The 22,735-nt window shown below is 44.6% G+C and overlaps 1 protein-coding gene across 1 annotated transcript in view; it reads right to left on the minus strand.

Moving 5' to 3' along the window:
- LOC111767291 (solute carrier family 23 member 1-like) overlaps positions 1–19,912 on the minus strand; it is a 55,478-nt gene extending 35,566 nt beyond the window's left edge. Inside the window, exons 1-3 of the mRNA XM_058297416.2 lie at positions 19,665–19,912; positions 11,352–11,495; positions 9,900–10,057 (exon numbers count right to left, since the gene is read on the minus strand). Coding sequence (XP_058153399.1) covers positions 9,900–10,057; positions 11,352–11,495; positions 19,665–19,706 — 344 coding nt within the window. The 5' untranslated portion in view covers positions 19,707–19,912. The remainder of the gene's footprint in view (positions 1–9,899; positions 10,058–11,351; positions 11,496–19,664) is intronic.
- Positions 19,913–22,735: the final 2,823 nt, after the last annotated feature.

Raw genomic sequence — 22,735 nt, forward strand, 5'->3', positions numbered from 1 at the left:
CACCTGCTATCATGCTTTTTTTTGTCATTAAGAAATTTTTATTGAAGTACATTTTTCATACATGAACATACATAAACAATAAGTGTATAGTAAAAGTTGTAAACTTACAAAACTAACATGCATAACATCATACAGGGCTCCGATACGCCACCCCATCAACAGCATCCTGCATTGCTTTGAAACATTTATAACCAATTATGAAAGAGGATCATCAAAGTATCACTATCACTACTAACTACACTCCATATCTTAAATTTAGTTCATCTTTGCCCCAACCCAACTCTCTGGTGGGGAGAAGAAACCTGTTTGTCTCCCCTCTTTAAACCCATCACTACCCATTACCCTAGCTGTGCGACTGCCCTCCCCCACTCCAATTGGCTATGGATTGGGAGCCATCGCTCAGTCTTCCCTTCTTTCTGCTCCAAAGACAAGCATGTTTGCCTTTTTTGTTTTTAAGGGCTCTAATGCTGATCATCACAGAGAAGCAGATTGGGAAAACAAAATAAAAAGCAGGTGAAGTTACAAAGGTAACAGAATCTCAGACATTCTCTCAAGGATGGGGCCAGCGCCCTTTCCAAGATGGTAATGGGCAGCCTACTGGACTTTGCTCTTAGATATAGATTCAAAAGGTGTAGCTTGTGGAATTTTTAAAATATTTAAAAAATTTTTCCCAGTTTTAACATACATACTTCCAAGAAAAATAAATGGAAAATAAATATATATATAAAGAATAAATTTAAATTACCATAATTCCACAACCCAAAAATAACCATTAACATTTTGTTTCAGTCTTTTTATTTGTAAGTAGATAAATTTTATCAGCACACATATGATTTATACCTTTCATATATAATGTATACCACACAGAAATCACCTTCAACATGTCTTACAGTCTTCCTTCTGTCTTTGACTATAAATTTATGGCAGTACATATATAATTTATACTTCTCATATTTATAGATTATATTGATTGCTATTACAATAGTGAAAAGCTAGCAATAACTTAAATGTCCTTTAATAGAGAATAGCTAAATAAACTAGAATATATTTATTCTGGGGACTACTAAGCAACCATTTTTTAAAAAGTGATGTTGCTGGAGTGTGTTTATTGAAATGGAAAGATATTTACAATGCATTGTGTATGTAAAAGAGGGGTGGTACAAAGTTTATATGTATAACAGAATCCTTTTTTGGTGTGAAAAATAAATTTTCTGCACCAGGCTATAATACTCTCCATGTATTATCTAATTTTATTCTTAAGACTTTGGCAAACAAACAACAAGCAAACAAACAAACGAACAAAAAACACCAGTTTCTCCTCAAGAAGTGTTAGGACTCCCAGAGAAAATAAATGCAAATGTTGTCAGGGTCAGGAAATTAAGAAGGACCAAGTCTCTACTCTACAGGGCAAAGGACACTGAGCACCCAGAAACTTGGGAAGGATGGACTCCTGAGGAGGTTTGGGGTTGAGACATGTGGAATTTGGGGAACTTATGGGCAAATGGGGATGATGTCGACAGGGAATTGGAACAGATGCATCTGGAACTTGAACGGGTAGAATCCAACCTCACCCGCATCATCATTTTGCCAGGAGCTAGCCCCATGCTTGCTTGTTGGAGTCAATCCAATGAGCGGGCAGAGGATAAAATCACAGGGATTTTTCTTTAAACTAGATTAAGAAGTAGAGCAGAACCTCAGAAATGTAGGATGGGATTGTTAATTATTCTTGAACTTAAAAGGGCCACTCTGTAGCAAGAAATCCTGGGGCCCTCAAGAGTCACTGGAGCGACTTCACTATTGGATAAAGAGTACTTTGTTATCCTTTTTTACTGAGTTCCTTGTATCAAGCAGGTACGAGGCCTGCTAGCTTGTGGAAAACCCCCTCACAGCCCTTCCCTGTAGACAACTACCCAACTTACACACAGAAGCAGCAAAGCACCACCTCTACCCTCCCAGCCCACGCCGTTCCGGCTCTGGCCAGAGCTCCAATGATGGCTGAGCCATAAAGAGGGTCAGGGTGATGTGGCTACAGATCCCGGTGCGCAGCTGGGCCTTTCTGCAAAACCAGGGACAGGCTCAGAGCTAGGGCAGGGCTTAGTCAGCAGGGAAGATGGAGCATGGAAAGGGCCAAGACTGGAGTTAACTCAGGCAAAACTATATGAAAGCAAGCATAAAATTTTTGACTGCATTTTGTGATAGGAGTACTTGCTCCATATTCCCAGGGTAATAGAAAGGGAAACATATCACCTGGAAACATCCCAGAAAAAGAAATTACCAGGCAAAAGTCACTAATAATTGCTGAGACAGAGTTAAAACCCAGAGTTACGTGCAGTCAGTATTTTATTTCCCTAGTGATTATCTTCTAAATTTAAGGTCTTTTCTAAAAAAACTGAATGGTGGTGTATCCCATTAAATCTATTTGAGACACGAGCACCTAAGTGAGGAAGGCCTTCCAGGGATTACCTGAGACCTCTAAAGTCCTACCAGGGGGGCAGTCACCCATGCTGCCAAGAATTAGCTGTCTGCCCAGCATTGAGCATGGTGCTTGTTAGTTCTTACGCTAAAAGCAATAGCTATTGCCTCTTTTTTAAAATTTTAAAAAATTTTAAAAAATTTTTATTTCTCCCCCCTCCTCCATTGCCTGCTCTGTGTCATTCACTGTGTGTTCTTCTGTGTCTACTTGTATTTTCATTAGGCGGCTCCAGGAGCCAATCCTGGGACATTCTAGAGTGGGAGAGAGGCTATCATTCTCTTGCGCCACCTCAGCTCCCTGGTCTGCTGCATCTCTTATTATCTTTCCTCTGTGTCTCTTTTTGTTGCATCATCTTACTATGCCAGCTCTCTGTGTGGGCCAGAACTCCTGCACAGGCAGCACTCCTGCATGGGGCAGCACTCTGTGTGGGTCTGCACTGCGTATGGGCCAACTTGCCACACGGGCCAGCTTGCCTTCACCAGGAGGCCCTGGGTATCGAACCCTGGACCTCCTATATGGTAGACAGCAGCCCAATTGCTTGAGCCATATCTGCTTCCCAATAGCTGTTGCCTCTTATCATTTCCCTTTTATTATTTAATGTGGTTTTAATTACTAAGATCTTCTGAAGTCTTTCTTGCAACATCAGGCAGTTTTATTTCTAATCTAGAAAAGCACATCTTAAATACTGGTTAGGAGATAACAAGCAATCAAATCCACTTGGCCTTTGATTCATAAACTATCAGGTAGGTTTTACAACCTGTACCAGCCCAAGCAGTTGCTCATTAGCGCCTGAGAGGAAAGTCCATTTCCATGGATGAAATCACACTCGGTTTTATTTCTTTCTCCACTTTAGTCTAATGACATTAGCGTGATTTTCCTAATTTTATTTCCCTCTTTCTTTGCGTGTTCAGCATTTTCACTATGGTAAAGTTTCTTGAACTCCGACTCCTGATTAATATGTGTTTCTCACAGAACTTCTCACAAGGCTTATCAGCAAGCAATGTTGATTATACAGCTGAAAGATGGCACTTCATTTTCTCTCTCAATATCATAGCTTTTCACAATATTAGAGCTGAAAGGGACTTTAGATGTTATCTAACTCAAGTCCTTCATTTTCCAGATGAGAAAACTAAGCCTAGGGAAGGAAAATGACTTGACCAAGTTCCTACAGCACAAGAGCCAGGACTAGAATTCTGGCCTCGAGGCTTTTTCCAGTATTGTAATATAACACTATCTCAGGCTTTATTGGATTGAACTGAAACCGTCTCTTTTGCAGTGGCCCACCTCCTCCCCTGTGGTTTAATGGGGGGCCTCATTACACTGGGGCATCCTAGACCTTTTGTAAACACCGAGTGTGGCTGAATGATGAGTGCACCACCAGGAGAACAGCTGAGGCCTGGTGCTTACTCCAAGCCAGGCACTGTTCTGGGTGCTTTACCTGCACTCACTCATTTGTCAGGGTACTCATTACAGTCCCATGACTAGACATTAACCTCAGCTCCAGCTCAGCTGCCATCCCCATCTGGAAGAGCCTTGTGTGTGTAACTATCCATGGGTGCAGGGGAGGCCTGTTGGGTGTCCAGGAAGGCAGCTGCAAGGCCTCTCCCATGACTCCTCCCCACTGGTCAAAGCTGCTGTGGCAAATTACATTCCTGGGATCAATCCTGATAAAAGGGACTCTAGATTTTAGGGCCCCAAAGATGGATAAGAGTGAACCCTGTACTCTTCCAAGTCCTTGGTCAGGGGTTTGGAAGAAATCTGGGCTCACAGAGACGGTGACAGGAGAAGGGAGGGGAGAAAGAAAATAATCTGCCAAAGAAGTAGGCACTGGTCTCCTGCTCCTCTATAGAGAATAGGAGAAACTCAAGCAGTCTCCTAGAAATGACTCGCAAAGGAAGCAAGCACTTTGGGAAGTGCTCTTGAGTTGTTCTAGCATCCTTTGGATGCTGTCTCCACTCAGTCTGTCCTGGAAACAACTTGCATAAACTTCATCAGTCTACTCCTGTATGTTTTTGATTCAGATAATTAAGAATAAATTGAGTATTTTTTCCTGTTAAATCACTTTATCTTAAAAGAAAGAGAGGGAAGCAGATGTGGCTTAACCAGTCAGGTGCCCGCCTACCACATGGGAGGTCTTGGGTTTGGGTCCTAGGGTCTCCTAAAGAAGATAAGCAGATGTTACACCCCCGACAACAAGCTAGATCTCACACCCACAACAATGAACAGACGCCTAAATGAGCAGGTGTCACAAGCCAGCAGGTGCTGTGACCTGTTGGGAGCAGATTGGCCCAGGCCATTGGGCACTCACCTCCCATTTGGGAGGCCCTGGGTTTGGTTCCCTCCTGTAGAAGGTGAGCAAACAATGAGCAGGTAGATGGGAGGACCATCTGGGAAGGCAGGGTATAAATTTTAAAAATAATAAATACAGTAAATAAATAAATCTTAAAAAAAAAGAAAGAAAGAAAGACAGAGGCACGTTTTCTATTTGACTTTATTACCACAGGGCCAAGCACAGGCCCGACACAGATTAGGTTAAAAATGGATTTACTACGAAGGGCCTTCTAAAATCCAGGAAGGGGTCCTAGGAATGTGTTCTCCTGGTCATTTGCCTTTTTAAAATTGAAAAAGTAAAAAAGTTTCAGAAAGCGGATTTGACTCAACGGATAGAGCATCCGCCTACCACATGGGAGGTCCAGGGTTCAAACCCAGGGCCTCCTGACCCATGTGATAAGCTGGCCCATGTGCAGTGCTGATGTCACAAGGAATTCAGTGCCATGCAGGGGTGTTGCCCATGTAGAGGAGCCCCATGCGCAATAAGCACGCCCCATGAGGAGAGTCACCCAGCATGAAAAAAGTGCAGCCTGCCCAGGAGTGGCACTGCATACACGGAGAGCTGACGCAGCAAGGTGATGCAACAAAAAGAGACACAGATTCCTGGTGCCGCTCACAAGAATACAAATGGACACAGAAGAACACACAGCAAATGGACACAGAGAGCAGACCACTGGGGGGTGGGCAGGGAAGGGGAGAGAAATAAAATAAATAAATCTTAAAAAAAAAAAGAAATATGTGAACTTAACAAACAAATCACATTTAAAGAGATTGAATCTGTCATGAAAACTCACCCAACAAAGAAAAGTCCAGGTTTCACAGGTGAATTCTACCAAGCATTTAAAAAAGAATTAACACCAATCCTGTTTGAACGCTTCCAAATTAAAGAAGAGGGAAAATTACTCAACACATTTTACGAAGCCAACATCACCCTAACAGTAGAGCTGAATAAAGACACTACAAGAAAAGAAAATTACAGACCAATCTCTCTAATTAAATAGATGCAAAAATTCTCAGCAAAATACTTGCAAATCAAATCCAACAGCCTATCAAGACTTATACATCATGACCAAGTGGCATTTATTCCTGGTATGCAAGGCTGGTTTAACATAAGAAAATCAATTAACATAATACACCATATTAACAAATTGAAGGAAAAAAAACACATGCTTTCCTTGATCAATGCAGAAAAGGTATTTGAAAAAATCCAACATTCTTTTTTAATAAAAACACTTTAAAGATAGGAATAGAAGGAAATTCCTCAATATGATAAAAAGGCATATATGAAAAACCCACAGCCAACATTGTACTCAGTGGGGAAAAGTGAAAAGCTTTCCCTGTAAGATTGGGAAAAAGACAAGGATGCCCACTGTCACCTTGTTTTTCAACATTGTGCTAAAAGTTCTAGCTAGAGCAATTGGAAAAAGTGGCAGGATACAAGATCAACATGCAAAAATCAGTAAGTTCTTGTACACTAGTACTGAACAATCTGAGGAGAAAATCAGGGGGAAATTCCATTGACAATAGCAACAAAAAGACTCAAATACCTAGGAATTAATTTAACCAAAGAAGTACAGGACCTATATACAGAAAACTACAAAACAATGCTAAAAGATATCAATGAAGACCTAAATAACTGAAAAGACATTCCATGTTCATGGATTGGAAGACTAAATATTATGAAGATGTAAATCCTGCCCAAACTGATTTACAGACTCAATGCAATACCAATCAAAATTCCAACAGCCTTCTTTACAGAAATAGAAGAGGCAATTTCCAAATTCATTTGGACGGGAAAGTGCACCTGATAGCCAAAAACATTCCAAAAAAAGAAGAGCAACATGGGAGGAATTTTACTGCCTGACCTTGAAACATATTACAAAGCTACAGTGGTCAAAATAGCATGATACTGGCATAAAGATAGATGCATCAATCAGTGGAATAGAACTGAGAGTCTAGAAATAAACCCTCACCTATATGTTCAACTGTTTATTCCCCCCCTCCCCCTCCTCCTGCCCTGCTATTTTTGCTGTCTGTGTTGTCTTCTCATTTTCTCTTCTCTACGTTTCCCCAGGATTTGATCCTGGAGACCTCTGATGTGGAGAGAATTATCCTGTCAATTGTGCCACCTCAGTTCCTGGTTTCTGCTGCACTTCACCTTGACTCTCCCCTTGTCTCTCTTTTTGATGTGTCAACATCTTGCTGCATGACTCACTTGTGCAGGGCACTGGTTCACCACACAGGCATTTGCATGGGCACTGGCTTACCACGTGGGCACACGTGCAGGGACTGGCTTGCCACATGGACATACTTTCTCTTCTTCTTTTTCACCAGGAGCCCAAGGGATCGAACCCAGGTCCTCCCATATGGTAGGCAGAAATCACTTGAGCCACATCTACTTCTTGTTTAACTAGTTTTTGACAAATGTACCAAGTCCATGTTAACAGGACAAAACAGCCTCTTCAACAAATGGTGCTGGGAGAACTGGACATCTATAACCAAAAGAATGAAAGAGGACCCCTATCAATCCCTATACAAGAAACAACTTGAAATGGATCAAAGACCTAAATATAAAAACTAGAACCATAAAACTACCAGAGGAAAATGTAGGGAAAACATCTTAAAAGAACTTGCGGTAGGTGGTGGTCTCCTGGACCTTACACCCAAAGTAAGAGCAACAAAGAAAAAATAGATAAATGGGACCTCTTCAAAATTTAACACTCTGCACCTCACAGGACATTGTTGAAAGGGTGAAAAGGCAGCTGACTCAATGGGAGAAAATAGTTGGAAATCACGTGTCTAAAAGGGTTTAATATCCATGACATATAAAGAGATACTACAATTCAACAATAAAAGACAAACAACCCACTTTAAAAATGGACAAAAGACTTGAACAGACATTTGTCCAAAGAAGAAATAAAAATGGCAGAAAACACATGAAAAAATACTCAACATCACTAATGATTAGGGAAATCCAAATCAAAACTATAATGAGATATCATTTCACACCTACCAGAATGAGCACTATTAAAAAGACAGAAAATTACAAGAGGATGTGGAGAGATAGGGACACTTATTCACTGTTGGTGGGAATGCAGAATGGTACAACCACTGTGGAGGACTGTTTGGCAGTCCCTAAAGAAGTTGAATATAGATTTGCCACGTGACCCTACAATACCACTACTGGGTATATACCCAGCAGAACTGAGAGCAGTGACACAAACAGACATCTGCACACCAATGTTCATTGCAGCATTAAGCACAATTGCCGAAAGTTGCAAACGACCCAGGTGTCCATCAACTGATAAATGGATGAACAAACTATGGATGATGGAATATTATGCAGCTGTAAGAAGAAATGAAAATGTAAAGCATATGACAACATGGATGAATTTGAAGGTCATTATGTTGAGCGAAGCAAGACAGACACAAAAGGGAAAATATTGAATGATTGCGTTACTAGGAACCAAATATATTGTGTAACATATTGTATGATTTCCTTTATTAATATATAAAATGTAAATATAAATCAAATGATGTATGATGTATGTTAAAAAAAGAAGAAATGATTACATTTGTGTACAAAGTGTGAGTATGTACATGTACACATACATGCACACACATACATACACTCATATGTGTATATGTGTACATTGAAAATATCCGAAAGGTTTGTGGGCATAATCATGAGGAATGATATTAAAGGAGATTAAAAAAACAGTATTAAAAGACAAAAAAATAAAATAAAAAGGAATTTGATTGATTACACCAATTGATCATCTCAATGATACTATGAGGGTGGTGGGGCATATATCATTTTTATCATCAGTCTTATTTTACAGGACCCAAGCCACCTAGCTAGTTCTCTGAATATTTCTTATCTTGTCTACCCAGAACAGTACTCCTCTTCTCCCCTTCAATGAGAGAACTTCCTCAGTGGGGGCACATTTGTTGCCCTCTTTGGTCCAGAGTGGGCATTTAACTTAAGTTGGTCAGTTCAGAAGTCTTCCCTGGAATTTTAAAATGTGAGATTAGAGAGAGCAATATTCAATTGATTTTGGGTGCTAAGTATGAAGACTGCCAGCCTCCCTGTCTATGGACCTGTACAGGAAGTGTGTCACCATCATTAACAGAGTAAGAAGAGACCATCCTGCCCTTAGACTAGGGAAAGAGGGACCTCTATACTTAGCCCCATGCTTCAGAGATTCCCACTGTTGCCTCCGCTGAGGAGAAGTCTGTAGAGCCAGGGGTATTTGTCCACTTGAATTCTGTGCCCCCTCCTCTTTGAGTCCCCCCAAATCCCTCCCCCAATGGTCCTGAGCCTCTTCCAGAGCTTGCTTGAGCCTCTTCCCAGGTCTTCCCTGCTAAGGGCTGACCATGATGCCCTGGGGCCAAATGGGTCTAAGGTCACTGTTTGGGGCAGTTGTTTGGGTAGTCTGTCAGGAGTGTGTGGATGGAACTTGGATGTCCAGGTTCGGGTGTCCACATACATGCATGTGAGAGCATTTAAAATTGGAGAAAAACTGGAGGTGAGAAAAGAAAGGTGCAGGCAACAGGCTGGGAGCTGGTTCCCTGCCACACACCACCAGCTTCTGAAGCAGAACTTCAAAGAGTCAGAGAAGTCAAAATTCAAACCTGGCCTTTCAGGTAGGATAATTAGATATCTTTTATTTATGAGATGATAAGCTTGGTTTATAACTTTCCAATATTTAGACGTAAGATGTGTGGGTCTCCATTTATACTCTTGCCCAGCTTTAACCAATGTTAGGGGAAGCCTAAGTGGAGACAAGAAACACAGTGATCCTGGCAACATTTGAGTCTCCAGGTCAGCATGTTCCTGATGCATGGATGCACCGCTGCCCTTCTCTTGGTTTGATCTTGTAAGTTAACAAAGAACGCCTTTTTGTCTAAATCTGAATTTTTGTCACTTTCAGTCAAGAATCTTAGCCAATATAGATAGAAAGTATTGGGGCTAGGACTTGAGCCCAGGTTCTTACTCTCAAGCTCCCTCGATTATACCACCCCAGCTTCCTAACCATCTCTCCAGCTACCCTGGCAGGTCAAAGTCTGAATCCAAGGGAAAAGGTTTACCTACCTGATTCCTAAAAACACTTGCAGGAGAGTACAGATGCCAGAGACAAAGAAAATGGTGCTGATGAGGTAGCTCTGGGTCAGAGGGTCATGCTGCAGGCACAGGTCTTTGGCCAGGATGAGTGGCACTGCCACGAGTCCCCCCAGGGCTGTGACGAAGTGCTGCGGGCAGAGTGGAGAGCAGAAGGCCATGTCGCTGCTGTGACTGCCTACCTCGGGCAGCCCGACCTCCACAAGGATAACTGTCCCCACCACCAGAAGTAAGAGCTCTGCCTGTGGGTTCAGGGGAGCCTGACTGTGAGCAGCCAGCAGCAATCAGGATCAGCAGTAGGAACAAGAAAGGCCTGGCAGCAAAAAGCAGGGACACAGCCAGAAGGCCTGGGGCTCAAGGCAGGACTCTGGAGCTGGGAACTGCTGTCCTGGCAAGAAACCAAGGCAGGGACAGAAGCACAGGAGGACATGAGAGGAACTAAAGTGTGGGTGTGGGACTTAAGAACCAGAATAAGGCAAGAGGCTCTTTATGAAATCAAGGCATAAGGTGGGCAAGACCATTGACAAGGAAGACCTGAGCATCAGCTCTGAGCTATAGACCAAAGGCTGTTTGAGTTTCCCCCTAACACCCTGATTAGAACCAGAATTCATGTCAGGGCTGAATCCACAGCAGGCACCCTCAGCTATAAAGGGGAAATATTAGCGTAGATTAGGTTAGGTTAGGTTAGGTTAGGTTAGGTTAGGTTAGGTTAGGTTAGGTTAGGTTAGGTTAGAATGATGATAGATAGACAGAAGGCCAAGCGACAGGGTCCTACATATCTTTGTAGGGGTGCTTTGACAATCCTTGCCTGCACTCCTGTGTCATCTTAGAATAAATGGCATAGGAGGTTCAGTGCCTCTTTGATCTGCTGCCCTCTAGATCAATCAGGACACAATATTTTCTGGGCTAAGAATCCAACAGTGTTTTATTTCCCCTCTTAAGTCAGGCCCAGCTACACTGCCAAACCAAATTTATCAGATAGCTAACTCCCTCCCATTATCAAGTAACCCTCTTGATCCCAGAAAAGGCTAGACATGAGGCTGGAAGAGGAATCAGAAAGAGAAGCTACAGCTGACAGGCATGACTGTAAGGAATGGATTTGGCCTGGTACCTCTCTGGTCTCCCAGGGTTACTAGAAAAGGGGACTCACCCAAGTGATATGTACCTTTAATTGGCACAGTGACCCCACCCAAGAGAACAGTGGCCCATTCTTGCTCTGACCAATCCACTCAGCTCCAGGGAGAATCTCCCAATCTTCCACCTCCACCCTCAAGCTCCTGGAAAGAAAGAGTTCTCCTGGAGGCCAACATAGAGGACAACAACATAAGCCGCTGGTTTTTTATGTTGTCTAATCTGACCTGGATGTGTGCTGATGAAGCTTTTGAGGCAGAATCTCTTTGGGCCTGGGTTGCTGGGTAGCATTACCTGAATCCCCAGGAAGATGCAAAGATACCATGGTGGGATGTCCAGGATGGTGTAGGCCAGTTGGCTGCTGCTGGGACTTCTGGGCAGCCCATCCTTCTTCCTGCCTTGGTCATCAGTGTGGGAGCTGAGTATGTCATCATCCCTCTGTTCAGAACAAGAAAAGGGTGCAGGTGGGCATTTTATTGAAGAGGAATAGAGTAGATTTCCTGATTTCAACAGGATAGCCAGCCTTCCAGAGGCAGAAGGCAGGGAACAGAGATGACTGTTGACCAGCTGGGAATTTCTAGGTCAGACCCAAAAGACCAGTGATTTTTCTAGATTGTGCATCTACAGCAGGGCCTCCCAGCAAAGTCTAGGGTGGGTGGCACCCTGCAAGTGCCTTACTTAAAGCCTTGGCAGAGAAGCAACTTTGTGGGGGAGGGGATGGGGATCAACGCATGGTCAGAAAATGAGTAGGTTTTCCTTCTGTATAGCCAGACAAATGTCTCACTGCACTCCCAAGATTCTGGCCCCAGTAATAATATAGCTTTCCTAGTGTGCACTCCCACAAGGCCCTGTGTATACATTTGCCAAAACACTCATCATGGCATGTTTATTTTAATGGACTGTTTCCTTATCCATCCCTTCTGCTAGGTTGTTAGTTCCCAGAGTGCACTGATTGTGCCTTACTAATCTTTGTGGTCCCAGATTCTACTGCATTCTTGATATATAAAAGGTATGCAGTGTAGACTGAATGAATGAATGAAACATAGAAATGTAAATAAGTGTAGTATGTACAGAATACTTCAGGCTCAATAGCCAAATTGCATTCCTACCAGCTTAACCAAAATTAATTTCTACCTAAAAACTTTCCCTCCATTTTATTGACTCTTTAATTTACTGTGACCTTGGGCACACTTATATTTCTAAGCCTCAATTTTCTCAGTCTGTACAACAGAAATATCAACAGAACTTACCTCATAGATGGATGAGAGAATTAAACTAGTGTATGAAGTACACGGTCCAGTGCTTGGCATAGTGTAATTTTCCAAAAAAATATTGGCTTGCGTAATTATTACAAACTTCCAGGCCCATTTTTCAAGACTTTGAACATGTGCTTAGGTTGAGATTTGAGCGTTTGGTTGGGGTGAGATCACGAAAGCCACGTCTCTGGTGGGGACAGAAGGTGGCAAGGCTACCAGTGTGAAGATCAAGTGACTCTAGATGATGTGTCCTAGTGGGCTTGTGTGGATTGAATTGTGCATCCCAGTTTGAAAGTGTTCTTAGTATTGGCCTACATTCTGGTGAGCATGGACCTTTTGTAAATAAGATGTCTTCAAGGTGTTACTTTAGTTAAGGTATGACCCACCTGAATCAAGCTGGGCTTTAATCTGCATCATGGGAGTCTGTATAAGCATAGTGAAAGCCAGAAGGAGAGACAGGCCACGGGGAACAGCCAGAAGCTGGCAGTCAATGGAACCCAGAAGAGAAAGGAGAAGATGCCACCCCAGAGATTGACAGCCAGATGGAAGATACAACCCCAGGAGGAAGCAAGCCTTCTAGCCTATGAAAACATGAGTCAATAAATTCCATTGTATGGTATTTCTTTCAGCAGCTAAGAAACTAAAACAGAGTTCCTGGACCTTGGCCAGGACACAGAGGGGAGACTCTGAACAGTGGTAATGTGGGCCTCTCATAAAGGCACTTCTAGAAGAGATGCCAAAGTCACCTACTCCAATGCCCACCTCCACGCCTAAGCACCCTTTACTTCAGACCAGTCACAAAGAAGAACCTCTGGAGCAAAGATGCACATAACCTTCAGGGGCACTAGGCACTTCATTTTTAAAAATTACTTAAAATTATATTTTGCAACTACATTGGTAAAAGGCAAATATATTAATATTACATATTAAATTATCTCATTGACCTAAAAGTGCATTTTTCCTTCTGATTTTAAAAGAAATTAAAACATTTTAGTAGGCCCCTAAAAACATTTTGGACTCTATGCCTTGTGCCTCCTGCACCTACAGGTAAGCCAGCCCTGATCTAGAGAAGTGGGAGCAGGAGACGGCAGGGTGCAGGAGGCATCACCTACCAGATATACTTGCTTAGAAGTGACAAGAGGCAAGAAACCACCAGGTGAAGAGCTAGGTGGTTGTCCCCTCCCGCCTCTAGGGCAGCACTGGTCCCTAGAGGACATTACATTCTAAGACAGTGTTTCTCAACTCCAGCGCTGCTGATATTTGGTTCCAAAAATTCTTTGTTGGGGGGTGGGGGGAAGGTTGTCCTATGCTCTGAAGGATGTTAAGCAGCATCACTGGCCTCTACCCACTAGATGCCAGTAATGCCCGCTCTCCCTTCTCCCCATCATCACTTATGTCAACCAAATATGTCTCTGGATATTGCCAAATGTCTCCTAGAGAAGCAAAATCCTCCCCCCCATACTCCCTTCCCAGTTGAGAACCACTGATGTAAGAGTATTGACCAGTTCCCACTGTTGAGCCCTAAGTCAGGATCAGTGCTGGCTGACATGGGAGGTGGGTGGGTGGATTGCACCATCCCTGGTGGGAGGCCAGTCCTTCTCCTTGACGGGGATGGAACTGGAAAACACTTTTCGTAACTCCTTCCCAGTATAAACTTGTGAAGCCTGTATTGCTGATGATGAGAAAGTGTTGTACAGCATGTGGAGCCTCTAACGAGTGGGAGGAGAGCCTGGGCCTATGGCCTAGGTCTGCAGAGTGGGTCTATTGATCTCACCAATCACTGATCTGTAATCATTTTGTCCCTGGGAATCAGAACAGTTTTGCTCATTAATGTTCTAACACTGAGATCCTAAAACATAAATGCAAGACTTCTGCCTATGCTCATTTACTTAGCCACTTGGAAGCATGCATCAAGCATCTGCTCCAGCAAGCCTTGCCTGACCCCACCCCACCGTACCCTCACACTAGACCTTGCCTCCTCAGGGGCTCCTGCAACACCTTAAGCATATTTACCATGGCCCAAAGCACAGCAGGCTGTGAGCATACTTTTCCTCATCTGGAACCCCCAAAAGGCCATATGCAACAGAAAGTTCCATCATATCTCTATCTCCATATCTAGCACATAGCTAGTTCGCAAATAAATACCTGTCAAACGTTGAAAAAATGGAATGAACATATAAATTAATGACTATAAAGAATTTTTTGAATTGAGTATTTTATAGGTTCCTAAATTTAACTGGTTGGAACTCTTTTGAAATATCATGCTTATCCTATCCAGACTTCTGAAAAGGAGTTATTGATGCTGCTTGTACTTGGGTTGCCAGTGAAAGAAGGTCACAGGCAGGTGAAAAGTACACTGAAGGCTAACTCAAAGAAGCTCTGGGCTCCTGGACACATATGGTGATGTTTTAGGGAGTGTATGGAATCCTAGAAGGCAGCAGGGGAAAAAGTACAGGCTGAGCAAAAGGAGATGGAAGAAGCAGAGTGCGTGTGAAAAAGTGGTTGATTGGTTGACAGATTCTGGGTAGGCAACAGAGAACCGAGAAGAGCATGCAGCTTGTAGTAGGACAGATGTGATTCTGTCACTCCCGGCTCAGTGACCGTGAGCATATCCTGTTAGCTCCTCCAGGCCTCGGCCTACTCATCTGAAATCTGGGGCAACTGAATTAAAGGTTCAACGCAGAGCAGCAGAATATCCCTGTCTACATATAATAACAGGTGTTAAAAATGCTGTTTGACCTAAAGTAGGGGGGAAATGGAAAGGACAAATGAGTTTATATGGCTATGAGTCTCTAAAAAAGAGTCTGGAGGTTGTCAGAAGGATTGCCCTTATGCACACCTGAGCAGAGTCCCAGAGACAGATAAAGTAGATACAACCCCAGGTATTGGTTCTTTTGAGGGCTAAAAAGACCCACAAGTTCTATGGTCATGGCAGATGGAGTTCACTGAGATGTCGGTTGGCCCTTCTTTGGACCTGGTGTTTCTGCGTGATGGAACTGGACTCAGATGTGATCTCTTTTCACAAGCCTTTCATGCTACTTTACTGGAATTGTATTTGGTGCTGGGGTTTAAGAGATATCTAGGGGATTTAAATCTCTGGACTGACAATATGATAGCCAGGCCCTGAGCCTCAACAGACTTCAGCTCCTACACTCTGATTTATTGGACTTACCCCACTCAGCTAACATGGAGTTGAAGAATGTCAACTACCACACCATGGAGCCTAGAGTGCTTACAACTGAAAGCAGGAGAATTGCATCCAGTATCCATGTGGAATCTAAGTCCCCTCTTGACATAGATGTGGAATGGACACAACCAAGCCAAGGTCCACAGGAAGGAGGAATACAGTAAGGATTAGAGTGGACTTAATGATATTCTATTCATGAACTATTATGGTTAATAATCGAGAAAATGTGGCATTGGTGTGGAAAAAGTGGCCATGGTGGCTGCTGGGGGTGGGAATGGGATGTGGAGGCATTTTCAGGACTCAGAGTTGTCCTGAGTGGTGCTGCAGGGACAATTGCCGGACATTCTATGTCCTCCCATGGCCCACTGGATGGAACGTAGGAGAGTATGGGCTATGGTGTGGACCATAGGCCATGGGGTGCAGCGATGCCCAGAGATGTACTCACCAGATGCAATGGATGTGTCATGATGATGGGGGAGAGTGTTACTGTGGGGGGAGTGGTGGGGTGGGGGCAGTGGGGGTGAATGGGGACCTCATATTTTTTAATGTAATATTTTTTAAAAAATGAATAAACAAAGGGAAACGGACTTGGCCCAGTGGTTAGGGCATCCGTCTACCACATGGGAGGTCCGCAGTTCAAACCCCGGGCCTCCTTGCCTCCTTGACCCGTGTGGAGCTGGCCCCATAAGGAGTGCCCTGCCACGCAGGGGTGTCGTGTTCCCCCCCTCCCCCCCCCCCCCTTAGAGGAGCCCCACGCGCAAGGAGTGCGCCTGTAAGGAAGGAGAGCCGCCCAGCGCCAAAGAAAGTGCAGCCTGCCCAGGAATGGCACCGCCCACACTTCCCGTGCTGCTGACGACAACAGAAGCGGACAAAGAAACAAGACGAAGCAAAAAGACACAGAAAACAGACAACCGGGGGAGGGGAGGGGATTTAAATAAATAAAAATAAATCTTTAAAAAATAAAAATAAAAAAATAAAAAATGAATAAATTGAGTAGAATTTGAAATAAATAAATAAATGAATAAATAAAATCTGGGGCAATCATACCTATCTCCAGGATGGCCATGAGGATAAGTGGGTGACGGTGTGCAGGCATATGGACCCCACTGTGTGCTCGTGCATGAACAACATGGGGCTGTGGCCCATGCAGCTGCATGTGCCCCATCGGCAAGCTCATCTCATGCCCTCTCCCTGAACCTTTTGGAATTCTCTGTAGAGATGAGGAAGTGAAGGGGAGGGAATCACTGTGACTAGGAAGGATAGTCTGTTCTGGTCCTTCTCTTCTCTTCTCCTTTTAGAGCAGGAACCATTGACTCAAAGACTGTTCCCAGCCTCATGGCTTCTGTGTATTTTAAGACTTTATAACAATTTGGACCATCTGAAGGTTATGGAAACCACTTCTGCATCTACTATAAAACAGTCATCTGGGAAATTGATCCTGCATGAGGCCCCATGTGAAAAATAAAGTTATTTTAGAACTTTGGGCTGGGAAAAAGCTATCTTCCCTGAGAACAACTGGTTTTCCCTTCTTCTCGTAAAAGTGTGTGGCTTCTCTGGAGCCTGATGGCCATGGCTGGTAGAAGGCACAAAGCCTGCTCTAACAGTCTCACAGCAAAGCTACCAGTCCTTCAGTTGAGAACACACATTTTCGTCTCCTTTCTATGAATTTGCTTGTCTATTCCTATTTTATCCATCCAATTGTTGATAAATATGTCTTCTGTTATAAACTACCTTAAGTCAGTTTTTGCAAAGATGTGAGACTTAAGTAAAATAAGCAAGTCTTCGGTGTGCTGAGAGACCTGTGGACCCCTTCTTGGAGGAAACCTGAATTCGTAAGGAAGCATTCCCTGCCCATGAGCACTAGAAGATGGGCTACCACTTCTGGTTGGAGGTAGGTCTGTCAACTCCATGTCTGGCTTGGAATTGCACCACTTAAGACTGGATCAAAAGAGACAGCAGGAATGGTGGTGATGGTGGCACAACATGGTGAACATAATCAACAGCATTGAATTATGTATCTGAATGTGGTTAAAGGGGAAATTTTTACGTTGTATTTATGTTACTAGAGTAAAAAAATTTAAAAAACAAAACATAGGCCGGTACAACACAAACAATAAACCCTAATGTAAACCATGGACTATAGTTAATAGTACAATTATAATAGTATTCTTTCATCAATTGTCACAACCAATGTGTGTTCTTAAAGGGAAGAAGGAGGAATATGAGAACTCTTTGTTTACTGCCTGACTTTTCTGAAAACCAACAAGCTTCTCTAATTTAAAAAAAAAGAGGCATTACGATGAGGATTGGCATTTTATAAAACATGCTCTCATTTGATTCTCATTCTGATCTTACTGGACCATTTTACAGATGAGAAGATTGAGGCACAGTGAGGTTACACAGCTTGTCTAGTGTCACACAGTAAGTGGAAGAGTGGAACCCTCCTGTTGTAGGATTGAGGGCAATGCCCTAACCAGCACCTCGAGTTGTTTGCAGGTATCTCTTGCACAGACAGGGACAGTCCTCCATCTCCCCTCAAACAGCAGAGCTAGAGGAGACTCTGGTGCAGGGAGAGCAGCAGTGGAAAGGCAGGTTGGAACCCTGGAGGCAAGGTGGATTCCTGCTTCCTCTGACATCGTTTATACTCTACGCGGACTTCTGGAAATGTCCTTACAAAAAGTCCAAAGGGATGGTCCAGCTTTCTCCAAATATGACTTTACTTATCCTGTTTCTGTGCCTTTGCTCTTGCTGTGCTTCCTCCTCTATCCCCACCACCCTGCTTCTTCTACCTCCATCCATCTTCAAAGAGCTCAAATGCCCCCTTCTCCATGAACTCACTCAAAGTGATTTTTCTCTCACAGTCCCACTACACTTTATATCTCCATTATGTAATTTGCCATTTTCTCCCTTGTATCAGGAATATTTATATACCCCCTTTTCATTGAGCTGGGCCATAAGCTTTCAGGGTTGGGAAGCATCTTCCCCATGTTTATGTTACTAGACATTTCGAGCAGAGCACCACACACATGAAAACCAGAAACATCGCAGAAAAATGACTCAATCCACGTGGTGAAACTGAGGCTTTGAGGAAAATGAGGGGCAGAGGACAGAAGAAAGTCCATTGAAGGGGGGATGGATAGGTGCCCCAGTCCCTTCCACCTCCCAGTTTACATCAGGTAAGCCAAAACCGTGCAAAACACCACAGCCTTCAGGAAAGTGAGTCCTTAAGTTATTTCCCTATATTTCTTTTGGCTTCCATGAGATGGTGGTGGAAAGATAAGAGAATTCTGAGGAAAGGAGTGGAGAATTCTCTCAGGAGCCTCCCATGCTTTCCCAGAAGAGACGGGCAGGGCCTATTTACAGAAGGCTGACCAGCAGCAGGTAGGGTTTGGCTGCCAAGTTCATGGCTGGAACCTGTCCCACAGGCACCTTACTGGGCCTCATGGCACTTCAGGCCCTTCCCCCTGCAGTGGGAAGTGGCAAGACATAGGGTCTCCACCCAGTCCACCTTGTTACGTTTAGGTGTCCAAAATAGGCTGGAGAGAGTGATAGGACCAGGCCTCAGGATTAATTAGAGAGGCCTCTAATTGATGTTTCTTTATCACTCGGAGCCTCAGGTTCCTCATTTGTTCTTCATTGGATTATAAGGAAGAAAACAAAGTACATAAAATGCCTGGCACATATTGGCTTCTTCCTTTTTCCCTCTCTCTTTCCCTTTGCTTCACTTCAGAAAAGGCTTCAGATAAGACAAACCACAATACTGAGAAAGCTGGAAAGCAAAATTTGGATTCAACAAAGGCCAACAGTGAGTAAAGTTAAAGTGAACAGAATCAGCACCTGTATTATCAGGGAACCAATCTGGGAAATCCTCCCCATTCTTTTGTAATTTATTCACAGAGTTTAGCACTCAGGAAAGATTCTGTATCTCTGGTAATGAAGAGTCACGCTGACAACCCCTGGTGTGGGAGGACAGGGCGGGGTGCTGGGTTTTGAGGTGGGGAAGGCAGCTGTCTCCCCTTTCTAATCTAACCCTAACCTAAACCTAAATCGCCCATCCTTAGCAGTAACAGAGCTCAGGCAGTAGGTCTCCACCTGGCAACCCTCCCTGCACCCCTTCCTCAGTGCTGGCCTCCCTCTTTCCCTCTCTCTTCCAGCAGCACTCACCGAGGGGCTGGGGTGCTCACAGCTGGTGTTGGCAGAATTCATGGCAACCCAGGGTCTTCTTCTGGCCTCTCCCAGGAAGCAGGCCTGAGAAAGACGTGAAGCTGCCAGTAGAGGAAGATTATCTTCTCAAAGCCTAACTCAGCACGGAGGGTGGGCGGTGGGGCTGCTGATACAATAATGCCAGCAGACTCTAGGGACACGGAGACAGGGACCTTGGCACTGGTCCTGGGAGGGAGGGGCCTCCAGGTCTCTCCTCTCCTCCACTACAAAATCTCCTCCACTGCCAATCAATAACAACCCCACCCCCCACACACCTTTCCAGCCCTGCTTGGCATGCTGCAAGGAACCAAGGTGCATTCAGCTTCCGTGAATGTTTCATAACTTGAAACGTTTTGGTCATTGCAGAGACATTAATGACTCCGTTGGCATGAAGGAAACAAATCAGGGCACTTTCTGTTGGGTGTGGCAGGAAAGTACTTTCAGGAAGCCAGGCTGCAGGGGGCAGGGGATGAGGGCGGGTGAGGCTGAGGCTCTGGGCTGAATAGGAGGGCTTTTCAGTTGTGTGAGGCATTCAACCACTGGCTGAGCAGGAACGCACAGCACTGAAAAACAGCACCCGTGGCCTGGCCCCTGGAGGTAACTTAATAAAGTCGTTAATGAGGGAAGGAATGTTGACCTGGGAGCAACCCCTAAGGCTCATGGGTGGAGTAAAGGTCTCGAAAGGCCTAGTTGAGAGCCTCGGGGAAAATGCTTTCAATACTTCAGCATTTTCCTTACTAACTCTAAGAAATACCTAATAACCCACTTTTTAGAGAGAGAAGTCCAGGCCAGCATAGTCTTGATCCTATTCTACAGAGGGCAGAATCTTCTCAAAAACTCCTTATGAACCCCACTCCATGAAGTCCAAAGAAAGACAAGTGCCAGCTACTTACAATGGTGGCGCATTCTGGAAGGATGGCTATGGGTCCAAACGTTGAGGAAGGCATGGCAGCAGCCACATAGAGGTCTATGAAGTGCACCAAGAGGATGCCCTGAAAAACAGGACAGTGATATGCTGGAAAGGGAGGAGAAGGACCTGGTTTGGGTTGTGACAGAAAAGCCAAGTTCAGAAGAGTCAAAAGCCAATAGTAGCTCGTGTTTACTGAATACTTACTTTGTTTTTGTTTTTTTTTAAAGATTTATTTTTTTTTTATTTATTTACTTCCCCTCCCCTCCCCCGGTTGTCTGTTTTCTGTGTCTTTTTGCTGCATCTTGTTTCTTTGTCCGCTTCTGTTGTCATCAGCGCCACGGGAAGTGTGGGTGGCGCCATTCCTCGGCAGGCTGCTCCCTCCTTCGCGCTGGGCGGCTCTCCTTATGGATGCACTCCTTGCGCGTGGGGCTCCCCTACGCGGGGGACACCCCTGTGTGGCAGGGCACTCCTTGCGCGCATCAGCACTGTGCATGGGCCAGCTCCACACGGGTCAAGGAGGCCCGGGGCTTGAACCGCGGGCCCCCCATGTGGTAGACGGACGCCCTAACCACTGGGCCAAAGTCCGTTTCCCTGAATACTTACTTTGTACATCATGTGCCACCTTTATGCATATTATCTTATTTAATCTTCACAACAAACCTAGTGTTCTTATCTTTATTTTACAGATTAAGAAATTATTCAGGTGTCAATGTGTTAAGCTATTTGCCCAACATTCATAGTAAATGCAGTAACTGAGATTCAAATCCAGGTAGTATTATTCCACAGCCTATGGGGTCAATGAGATGCCAAATGGAGAACCACAAACCCTCTGGGTCTGAAAACCGGGAGGACGCTGCACCTGCAGAAGAGTCTCCAGTGGAGAGAGTCCAGAGAGGTTTAGATTCCATTAGCACCACCACAGACAAGTATTCCCTACCTTAATCCCCTAAAGGAAATATGGAACCTCCACAAATGGTGCACAGGAGCCCCAAATTCTCCTCAGAAATGAAAGTGGCGTGGTTTAGCTTCAGGAGGGCATGGGTTCCTGCTGCTGCTGAGGTCTCCTGAAAACACTAAGTGTGCAGTTTCCTGGTCTGTGTGAGTTACAAGGTGAGGACAGGGAGCAGGTGCCCAAATCCATTGCTTCATTGCTGCCAGAAGGTCTGGTTGTGGGTCAGAACGGGAAGCTGCCTCCGCTGCCCACCACAACCCCACACCTTCACAGACTTGCAGGAATGAGCAAACTTGGGTTCACATTGTGCATAACTGTTCCCTGCCACCTTTAGGGGTAAAGTGGAAGATTTCTCATGCACTCTGCTCTTCCCACACTTGGATCTTCCTTGACTATGCCCCTTGCTCTCCATGTCGTTGCTTAGGGGTACAATTGAATTCTCTTAAGCACAAAGTAAAAGGGTGCAGGATTAGCTACACACCTTTGAGGCAAGTCACAAAGATGGTCTTCTGTTATCCACTTCATGGTTACCTGTTATAGTGTGTTCAGGCTGTTCTTCACTAATCACCTTCAAGTCCCCTCTTCTTGGCCTGAAACTGCATCTCACATATTTCTTTGCTCTAGACTTCACTGCTTTCACTCTTTGACTTGTGATCACCGCTGCTGTCCATGTAAGCCTCATTTCCCTCAACAGCTCATATGTGACGTCAAGCTGGAGCCTTTCCCTTGCTCTACCTTCTGCCCTTCAGAAGTCACGTCCACAGGCTGTGGTTCCTTCACTCATCATTGGCCTCGCCTGGCTTCTCACCATCATGCTAAAGCCACAGTTGTACCCACAACTCTTCCCCAGCCTCAACTGCCCCAGCTGGTGGCCTTGCAGATTCTAAAGTTGGAAAACATAGGGAAACGGACTTTGGCCCAGTGGTTAGGGCGTCCGTCTACCACATGGGAGGTCCGTGGTTCAAGCCCCGGGCCTCCTTGACCCGTGTGGAGCTGGCCCATGTGCAGTGCTGATGCGCGCAAGGAGTGCTGTGCCACACAGGGGTGTCCCCCGCGTAGGGGAGCCCCACGCGCAAGGAGTGCACCCGTAAGGAGAGCCGCCCAGAGCGAAGGAGGGAGCAGCCTGCCGAGGAATGGCGCCGCCCACACTTCCCCTGCCGCTGATGACAA

Source organism: Dasypus novemcinctus, chromosome 5 (genome assembly GCF_030445035.2).
Source record: "Dasypus novemcinctus isolate mDasNov1 chromosome 5, mDasNov1.1.hap2, whole genome shotgun sequence".
Taxonomy (NCBI): Eukaryota; Metazoa; Chordata; class Mammalia; order Cingulata; family Dasypodidae; genus Dasypus; species Dasypus novemcinctus.